Raw genomic sequence first — 10066 nt, 5'->3', positions numbered from 1 at the left:
TATTTGTTTCCCTGTGGCCTGCTGGCTCACAGCAGTTTGTTTCTCCATCTCTTGTGTAGCAGGATTCATCCATGTGAGAGTCAATGTTTTATCCCGGCATTATGTCTGTAAGCGTAATTGTGCACTGGTCTGTGTTCCACAGTGATTTACAGGGCTATCCATGGGAGATGAGGAACACTGCCTTGGTTCATTTGGAAGGGCTCTAAAGCCATTCAGACTGAAATTCACTGCAGGCACAGCTGAGAGCCATCATACAAGTATTCATCTCATCTATGCTAAGCAGGTATCCCCCCCCCAGAATTTGGGGGCAGAGATGGAATGATCAAGGCTTGTGCAGGGAATAGAAGGAAGACTCCCAAATAACTTGATTTCAGGAGGAGACTAATGCAGGAGATATCCTGGATGCTTAAAAGCCTGGGGTGTGACCTACAATGAACAAGAATGAACCAGATGGCAAGTGTGGTAGCCCCATATTATGCCAAAATGTTCTAATACTGAAGTGCTGCAGCACCTCTGTTCCTCATAAACCTCTCCCTGGAGTTCTTCCTGGTTCTCTGTGCTGGTTCATAACCAAACCATGGTTTGGTTACATGCAAGCACTGGTGGGGATGGGAAGAAGGACAAGTTTCAACCCTTTTGAGAAGTACCATGCCCTGCAGGTCGACAGACATCATGGCTGACATCCCTTTGGTTTACATTTTGGGGATCAGCCCAAATTAGGGAAGACAGAAAAGCCAAAGTGGGAATCTCTGCTCTGCATCTTGTCATGAATTCTGTGGGGAAGGAAAGGAGTCTGGATGTAGACTGGAACTTTCCCCAAACAGCAAAACTGAGAATGAGGTAGTGAGCGTTATTAATTTGGTTAATAATTGCCAATATATGTTTATTCAGGACATTAAAGCTCTCAGTACCTGAAAACATGATGGGCATTTTAAGGAAGCAATGAAGGTTTCCTGCTGCCCAGAACTGCCCCATTTTGCAAAGACCCAACAAGCGAGAGGTTTAAGCTTGGGTTCATCCCAGCCCCATGCAGACACTGAAGTTTGGTCTGTACACCAGGGTTCACCAGGGATTCTCTTTTCCTGGCCTTCAGGGACTGCATTCCCAATTGGTGCTCCAGTTATCAGGGACACCCACAGAGCATCAAAACTGGACACCAATCCAGTGGGGACACCAGGAGCCTGTGGCAGGGCTATGGGGTATGATGCTGTGGGTACCTCTGTGCTCTGCTCTCCTCTCACACCCCAGATAGTTTGGGGGGACAGGATGATGAGAATGGCTTTTTGCCCTTCTTAAGGCTGAGTGGGTGCTATCACCATTTGGTCGGCTGAACCAAGCACCTGTGCTTGTGGCATAGGGCCAGCTCTGGGGTCCCCAACACAAGAAGGACATGGACCTGTTGAAGTGAGTCCAGAGGAGGCCATGAAGATGATCAGAGGGGCTGGAGCACAGGCTGACAGAGTTGGTCTTGTTCAGCCTGGAGAAAAGGCTCCATGGAACACCTTGTTGTAGCCTTCCAGTACCTAAAGGGGCCTACAAGAAAGCTGGAATGGGGCTATTGACAAGGGCATGTAATGATAGGACAAAGCAGAATGGCTTTAAACTGGAAGAGGGCAGATTTAGATCAGATATTTGGAAGAACTTCCCTGTGAGGGTGCTGAGGCACTGGCACAGGGTGCCCAGAGAAGCTGTGGCTGCCCCATCCCTGGCAGTGTTCAAGGCCAGGTTGGATGGGGCCTGGAGCAACCTGGTCTAGTGGGAAGTGTCCCTGGCCATAGCAGGGGGTTGGAACTGGGTGAGCTTTTATGTTCCTTCCAACTCAAACCATTCCATGACTCTGTGAGGTGGCCAGCTGTGGATTCTAAGAGGCTTCAAATGGGTGGGAGCCCGGCAAGGTGAAGGACACAGCTTCCAACAACGTGTGCAAATGGATCCCCAGTACAGCTCTTCTCCATGGGGACAGTGAGGAGGCACAGGGGCTGAGAGAGGTGGGGCTTCAGGAGGATGAGGACCAAAGGCATGCACTTACCCTAGGTGCACCACTTGGTATTCACACTGCCACCCTCACTGCTGCTCACACTGCATCTCAGCCTGAGAGCACCACAGGAGATGCTGTTATACACTAATTATGCCTGCGAGCACTTTTATGTGGGTCCATCACTATTTTGATGTGTCTGCACCCTTCCCCTGTCCCCAGAAGCACTGACACCCACACCTTGCACTCTCGGAGGCATAGGAAGCAGCTCACACATGCAGCATCCTACAGCTAAACTCACCCAGCAGCAGCAGCCCAGTCATAAGACTTCCAGGAAGGGAAAAGTAAAACAAGGGCCTGATGGATGCTCGAGTGTGTTTTACCTATGAGAGGAATGAAGCAGTGTGAGAGCTGTGGTGAACGGCTCAGAAACAATCTGCAGGCATTAACAGAATTGAATTTCTGGGAAATAAAAAAAAGGAAAGGAAAATGCCGGCCCTGGGATATCCCTTTATGGCATATGCATTTCATGTTTAAATGCATTAATGGGACTGCTATGCTATGAGTCATCCTGAACAAGAGTTTCGTGTGTTTCTTAAAATACACTGGAAGTAGCTGAAGGCATGCACGGGTTTGCGGTGCAGTTATCTGTCAGGAATCTGAGCAAATACCTGCACGCACAGCATCAGGGCTCCGGAGCTGGGGCACCCGAATGGGGCCCTTCTGCTGCTTAAACAGACCTGGGAACCGAAGCGGGAGAGGAACTGATCCTGCAGAGTAACAAGAGGCAGGCTCCCAGCGTCATTAGGGAAGCCTCAGCACTGATTTGCATATATGTAAACAGCAAAGCTGGAGAGTTGCCTTCTGAAGCACTCTTGTCAACACTGGAGCTGTCTGCAGCTTCTCCAGGGATCAGTTGTTGTCTGCTTCTCTCTCAATTTTCTTCTGTTTACTCACAGCCCTGGCTGCACATCTATTTACTGTTCCTGTAACCCACACGTTCGGAGCTGGACTGTCTGCTCCTCACCGGCCACTTCGGCAGCGGCTGCTGCTTGCTCTCCATGCTATTCCTTTTTCGGAGAGCAGATAGTTTTAACATGGGAAACACTCAAAGCCAAGCGGTTCTGATGGTGCACATTAAGTTGACGCTCATGGTTAACACACAGCAGCCTCACTGTGCAAACCTTGGGATGAATGATGGTTAGTTAGTGATTAGTGAAAAGCAAGGATTGGGGCTGGGGAGAAGCCACAGTGCATGTATACAGGAGAAGCTCCGGGCACTGAACCGGGATCGCTTTCTCTCCGCATTCACCCTGGCTTCACTCTTTGTTTTCACACATCGCACGAGGCGATGCTGTCTCGAAAGCACTACAGCAGCATTTGGAATTTCTGGCACCGCTTCCCAGCGGCGCACGCTGGCCCTGGATAAACCCGCTGCTGCCGTGGCCAGGGCTGCCTTTGCAGGAGAAACAAATGCTCATCCTTCCGTGCCGGTGACTTTATAGGAAACCCTCTCTGCTTTGGGCTCATGAAGCCTCTCTTTGGGCTTACAAGTGGGCAGTGAAGGGCTGAGGGGTTTGGCAGCACGCTGGGCTTTCAAGGGCCGAACTCCAAAAGTGAGAGGTGACCCCCAAAAGAGAGGGGCAAACCTCAAAGGCAGGGGGTGGCCCTCAAAGGAGCGAACCCCAAAAGCAAGGGGTGACCCCCAAAGCGAGGTGCGCCCCCAGGCTCTGCCACCCTCAGCAGCCTGACTCGGACACGAGGTGTCCTTGCTGGGGACCTGCTGCAGGACCGCAGCAGAGGGGGACCCCACGGCCCCGCCTGGCTCCGCGGGCGGGCGGAGCGGAGCGGCTCGGAGCGGGCGTGCCCGCGGCTCCCTCCTCCCCTTTCCCCGTGCGTCAGCCCCGGGAGGAGGAACCAAGGCGCTTTTTTCCCCCCTTTTTTTTTTAAAGCCTCCGAGCAGCGGAGCGCGGAGTGAGCGGCCGATGGTGGGCACGGCCCGAGGTGTGTGCGCGGACAGCCAAGGGATGCGCGCAGCGCGCACCGCCCGCCTCTAGCTCCGCGCCCGAGCCCGCACCCCCCCATGAGCCGCCCCGCGTCCCTGCTGCCGGCCGCCCGCTGCCGCAGCGCCCCGGCCAAGCGGCTCCAGCCGCTCCACGACGGCCCCGCCGAGGAGGCGCCGGCCGCCAAGTGCCCTCGTCTCGCCGACTGCGGCCCCCCGGACTGCCTGAGCGCGCCCGGCTCGCCCTGCTCCCCCGCGTCCCCCGGCGGCGGCGGCGGCGCCCCGGGACCCAGCCTGATCGCCTCGTACCTGCTGCTGCCGCTGGCCGAGCGGGAGCAGGTGTCCAGGGCGCTGAGCGTCAGCTCCGGACGGGAGCTGCGCTGCAAGGTGAGCTCCGCGGCGCTCCGCGGGCGCGGGGTTCGGAGGGGGTCGGGACCGTCCCGGTGCGTCTGAGCGCCGCGGGACCGCACAAAACATCCCCCCGCTGCTGCCCGGGTGGAAGTGCCCAGCCCGCCGGCCTGGGGAGTCATTTACAGGCGCCGGGAGGAAGCGCTAAGTCCGGGTTACCTCGGAGCCCCTTCCCCGAGAGGCTCTGGGGACGGTGCTTTGTTTTACTGGGGTTTGTTGCCGTCTTTTCCATGCAAAACGAGCAGGAAGGGTCTCGGTAACCGCTTTGAGCGGCGCTCCTGCCGAGCCCTGGCTCCCCTCCAGCTCCCTCGTCATTGTTTGGGGAGAGTTGCTACGCGAGCGGCTGCTTTCAACGCCCTTGAGAACGAATTTTGCTTTAATTTCCTCTTTACAGGTGTTCCCCCTCAAACACTACCAGGACAAGATCCGGCCGTACATTCAGCTGCCGTCACACAGAAACATCACCGGGGTTGTCGAAGTCATCCTCGGGGACACCAAGGCCTATGTGTTCTTTGAAAAGGACTTTGGGGACATGCACTCCTACGTGAGGAGCTGCAAGAGGCTGCGGGAAGAGGAGGCTGCCCGGCTGTTCAAGCAGATCGTCTCGGCTGTAGCTCACTGCCACCAGTCGGCCATCGTGCTCGGTGACCTCAAGCTCAGGAAATTTGTCTTCTCCAACGAAGAAAGGTGAGCGGTTGTCAGCAGCCGGCCCTGGGGGAGTGGGGAGGGAGGAATGTCACATCCAGAGACGCACAAGGGAGGGGGAACGGCTGCCGTGTCAGCCGGGCATCATTGCAGGCGATCAGAGTGAGGTCCCCATCACGTGTGTGTAGTAGGTCCCGGTTCTAACCGGTACGCACTGAGTCCTGGTTAGATCGGAGCTGATGAAAGGGAGGAAGCTCGCCAGGAGCTTCCTCTCATTCAGCAGTTCAGTGGAGCCTGCTGGCAGACAAAGGGACGATAGTTCGGGTGCTCGTTAGCGCCAGAAGATGTCATGTGTGCCCCTCGGTCAGGGTGAAGTGAGTCAAAGGCAGAGCGGAGGGAGGCTGAGGCGCTGTGCTGGGGAGGGCGAGCATCCTGGCTCGGGAACCAGGAGGTGTGAGGAGCTGGATGGAGCTCTGGTCCTTCCTTGGGAGAGCCATGGTGCTCGGGAGGGGTCTTCTTCCTGGAATCCCCTCATCAGAGTCACGCTGCTCACCAAAGACAGGCTGTGTCCTTTGAGGCTTTTATCCCTCCTCACTACTGGGAGCAGTGCTGTCTGTGCCCCTGTGCCCATGGATGTGGGCACGCACAGGAAGGAAGGTGTGACAGCATCCAGTATTGGTTTAGGAATCCTGCACTTGGATAAAACTTCACCTAAAGCCTAGGTTTATAGAGAGGAGACCCAGAGCCTGGCTGTTACATTTAGATTAGGGAAAGAATTCAGTATTTCCCTGAAGTGCTTACTGCGTTTGTAGTGAGGCAGAGCCAGAAATACACTTTTAATCAGCAAAACTGACTCTGACTAGTTGCTTATCATGGAATAGTTAGGGTTGGAAAGGACCTTAAGGTTACCTTGTGGAAAGCTAAAAAGAGAAGTAAAAGCTGTAGCAGGGTTGTGCTTGGGTGAGCCTGGAGGTGATGCTGCTGAAGCAGAGCAAAATGCATTTTCACTTTGTTCAACCAGGCTGCGGCTGTTCAGGGTGTCGTTAATAAACGTGATAGGAAAAGGCAGCAGCGCTGCCCCTCTTGCACACAAACAGCCGCGTGTTGACACGCACAGAGAGCAATTCCTTTGAAGGAAACTATTGCAGCTTTTCCCGCCCATGAGGAGGTGAAACATCTGCTGAAATGTTACATTGCGCACACACGGGTCCCATGTGGAAATCGCGTTGCACAGGCGGGTGTCATGTGCGCGGCGTTTGGCAAGAAGAGGGTTAAGCAATGGCAGGCGGGCCCTGCGCTGGGCACAGGTGCAGTTTCAGGGCTTCCCGCAGCCAATCCCGGGCCCACGGTTCCCGTTGAGTCATATTTTCCGTTCGCAGAACCAATGGGTATTTGGCGAGGTCAGGCTGAGGACAGGCTGCAGCCAGCGCCTGCCAGGGCGAGGGGTGGCTGCTCTGCTCATGTGGAGCATCCCTTTTGCACCCCAGAACTGCGGTCGGGGTTAGAGCCACCTCCAGCTGGGACGTGGGGGGTGCGTGGTACCCTCGGGAAAGGCACAGAGAGTAAAGGACCAAGTCAAGGCTAAAATAGAACCCTCAGGAGAGGTGATGATCCTGCAAGCAGGGAAGGGAGCTGGGGTTTGCAGCTTGCAAAGTCATACAGCTGGATGCTGTTTGCTCAAAGTCTGAATCACAAATAGCAGCGTTGTAGCCAATTAAACCCCTGCAGTCACAGTGCTAGCTGTGTAGATAGAAGGTGACTTTGCTGGTGTTCCTCGAGAGCCCTCTGTGCTGTTAAAGCCTCCAGTACATGAAATAAGCAGGCGTCGCTGTGCACGTAGCTGTGCACGTAGCTGTGCTTCCATTACATGGGTCCAGGAGTCCAGGCAGCTTCTCCACTGCACATTAAACAGTGTTTCCTCTCCTTTTCATTATGCCAATGCAAAAAGGGGGGGGACAGGACACGGGACACACGGGTTTCTGTGGCTCCCTTGTGCCTGGGTGCTATTTCTAACCCTCAGCTTCCTCTCCTGCCCCCCCTAGGACTCAGCTGCGGCTGGAGAGCCTGGAAGACACACACATCATCAAAGGCGAAGACGATGCGCTCTCAGACAAGCACGGCTGCCCGGCGTACGTCAGCCCTGAGATCCTAAACACCACAGGGACTTACTCTGGGAAATCAGCCGACGTGTGGAGTTTGGGAGTGATGCTGTATACCCTGCTGGTGGGACGTTATCCCTTCCATGACTCGGACCCTAGCACTCTGTTTTCCAAAATCCGGCGTGGACAGTTCTGTATCCCTGACCACGTCTCTCCCAAAGCCCGATGCCTCATCCGCAGCCTCCTGAGGCGGGAGCCCTCAGAAAGACTCACTGCTCCGGAGATCCTGCTTCACCCTTGGTTTGAGGCAGTCTTGGAGCCTGGATATACAGACCAGGAGACGGGAACTTCGGATCAGATTGTTCCCGAATACCACGGAGACAGTGACGATATCAGTTCCTTCTTCTGCTAACCACAAAATCTCACAAACCTCAGCGGTTCTCACCTCCGGCATCTTCATAGGGTTTCATTTTTCCACGTTTGCAAACGCAACAGCATCTTAAAGTGCCAGTATGGTCAGAGAAGTGACCTTCTTTCAGACAAACGCCGACCCATAGGTCTCTGCTCCCTGAATGCACTCAGTTTCATTCTCTTGCTCTGCTGGTAGGTCAGTCCCACCAGCCCTGGAGGACCCATGCAGCTTCGTGAGAGCCCCTTGGCTTTTCTCCTGCCTCCCGCATCCTCCACCGGTGTAACTGGCCGCATCCTGGCTGCAGAGCCTTACAGCTGGCGAGGGGTGAGACAGAAAGGCAGGCCCCTTCTGCTTTCCCATGGGGGTGCAGAGCCCCAGCCACGATGAGTAGGGGTGGGAGGCACGAGGAGCACCTCTAACCGAGTGAATCTGACACAGGTGGTAGGAAGGGGAATCGGCTCAGCCACACCGAGTTGCAAAGTAGCTTTCTGACTGTAAGAGCACTTTAGCGAGGGAAGGAGGTCTTCGCCTGCCTGCTGGCTGCTGCTCCTCCAGCTCATCTTGCTTTCAGAGGCATGAAGCTCCTGGATCCACCTGTAAGACAAACCACCACTGTGGCTCTTTCCGAAGCAGAAACAAGTGGATCTCTCATCTGGATCCCCTCCGATTCCATTCACTGACTGGGAAAGCATTTTAAATAGACTTAAGCCTTGTGTTACCATGGTGTAGCCTATACAACTTTATGCCCTCTGCGAGCTTGTCAAGTAGCAGGTCTCGTTAGCTCCGAGTGCCAAAACATATCTGTTTACCGACCCGTAACACTATCAGCTGGGGCGCCTTTCCTTGGAAAACGATGAGGGGTATCTTGTACAGTACCTATAAACACGTCATGTTTTCCTACAGGCTCAACTGTTAAAAACATCACATCCACTCTCCTCATTCCCTCCTCTACCCCCCAAAAAGGTAGTCTTAAGAGTAAAATCTCCATCCGCCCTTAGTTGATTATTCAGGTATGTTGTTTGCCCCCAGCTACAGGGATGGTTTTCCCCTTAAATTTCGTTTTATTTTTTTGCATGATTATTCATAGTCTTTCCAATGTGCGTGGATAATGAATATATCTCAATCGTTAGCTTCCTGGGTTGGGGGTCAGCAAAGCTTAGTCCTGCCGACGATTTCTGCTTCATTTCCCATTTGTGTCCAGTGGCTTATGCAAAGAGGTGTCCCTACTCCTTAGGCGAAAGCACGGCTTCGGGAATGGCCGTGAGGTGGGTAACGCATGTCCCTGATGTGACACAGGTCGAGTGAAGTCATTTTTAGGGTTAACCCCTGGCAAGCTGCAGTCCCACCACGCGTTGCGAGAATACCATGTATACCTCATGGACTGTGTACTTTGTACATACCTTACTGTTTGGGGGTTTCATTTTCTTGTTCTGTTGTACTTTGTCCTAATAAGAGGTGTCGAAGAGCAATTTAATGTGAATTATTGTTGGCAATACTAACTTGACAGAATCATGAGCATTAAGAGCAGGGCGCTACAGCTCTCCGTTGCACTAAACCTCTCATGATTGCTTGACATTTGTATCTGTGATACAGTTTAACCCTTCTATGAAAAACAGTACATTTGTATATATCGGTAGAAAGTTCTGCCAGAAAAGCTAAAAACACTATGTCCAACTTGTAAATATGTATATGTATGTGGAAATCTGGATGATAAAGTCTGACTTGTAGAAAGTTTTAATAAACTTGGTTTCATAAGGTTTGTCACCAGTTCTTGCGGTGTCTCAAGGGGAACACAGCTTGAGTATGCCTGGTTCAATCTGAAAAGATGGGGATCTGCTCATCTGTGGTCTCTGTGCATGCTCCATCACACCTGAGCTACAAGGGTCTGCCTGGGGTTGTGTCTCCAGAGGGATGAATGGGGATGGGGGATGGATTCTGCCTTTTGGGGGGGGGGGGGGGGGGGGCTGGAGAAGGAGCTTGAGAGGCCCCTAGAGCTGTGTGAAATGGGGTATCCTATTCATCCGATAAACAAGAGGGAGAGAGTTACAGCTCTGCCTCCGAACTTTAGAAACCCTATTGCCTTTCAGCACATGCATTCACTTCCATCTGCACCCTGTGAGCAGAAAATGCTGTGGCACTGCACGGCTGTCATCCTGCACCTGTGTGAGAGGCAATGTGATGCTCCAGCCGGTGGAAAATCACATCTCAGGTGACTAAAAGTGAGCAGCCAGAAGCAGAGGCAGCAGTCGAGGGCATTGACTTTAATGGGGAGCTGGAGCCAATGGCAGGGTCTTGATCCCGCTGCTGGGAGACAGAGCTGAGGGCACCCGGTGCTCCCGTTAAAAATGGAGAGAAAGATTATTAGAGCTGCTTTTCTTTGTGGTGAGAAGAGAGGGGTATAAATAGCAGCAGTATCAAGGTTAGAGAATGCGCTTTCCTGAAAGAGATCAAGCCACCCTTGCAATCCACCCGGAGCGGTGAGATCATCGCTCACAAGTAGAGAGGAGGAGGAAGAGAGTCTTGAT

General features: G+C 53.5%; 1 protein-coding gene across 1 annotated transcript; it reads left to right on the top strand.

Moving 5' to 3' along the window:
* The first annotated feature begins 3942 nt into the window (after positions 1–3942).
* Positions 3943–9300, top strand: TRIB1 (tribbles pseudokinase 1). Its single transcript, XM_005143863.3, has 3 exons — positions 3943–4364; positions 4780–5072; positions 7073–9300. The coding sequence occupies exons 1-3, from the start codon at positions 4059–4061 to the stop codon at positions 7539–7541; spliced, it is 1068 nt and encodes a 355-aa protein (XP_005143920.2). The 5' UTR covers positions 3943–4058; the 3' UTR covers positions 7542–9300.
* Positions 9301–10066: the final 766 nt, after the last annotated feature.

Source organism: Melopsittacus undulatus, chromosome 1, assembly GCF_012275295.1.
Source record: "Melopsittacus undulatus isolate bMelUnd1 chromosome 1, bMelUnd1.mat.Z, whole genome shotgun sequence".
Lineage (NCBI taxonomy): Eukaryota > Metazoa > Chordata > Aves > Psittaciformes > Psittaculidae > Melopsittacus > Melopsittacus undulatus.
The sequence above is the reverse complement of the archived record's forward strand: the minus strand, read 5'-3'. Positions and strand labels throughout refer to the sequence as shown.

What these genes read in the sequence shown, in the direction of transcription:
- TRIB1 (XM_005143863.3), top strand. Translation starts at nt 4,059, where the DNA reads ATGAGCCGCCCCGCGTCCCTGCTGCCGGCCGCCCGCTGCCGCAGCGCC. An exon ending in GACGGGAGCTGCGCTGCAAG is followed by an intron (nt 4,365 to 4,779) that starts GTGAGCTCCGCG and finishes TCCTCTTTACAG; the next exon opens with GTGTTCCCCCTCAAACACTA. An exon ending in GTCTTCTCCAACGAAGAAAG is followed by an intron (nt 5,073 to 7,072) that starts GTGAGCGGTTGT and finishes TGCCCCCCCTAG; the next exon opens with GACTCAGCTGCGGCTGGAGA.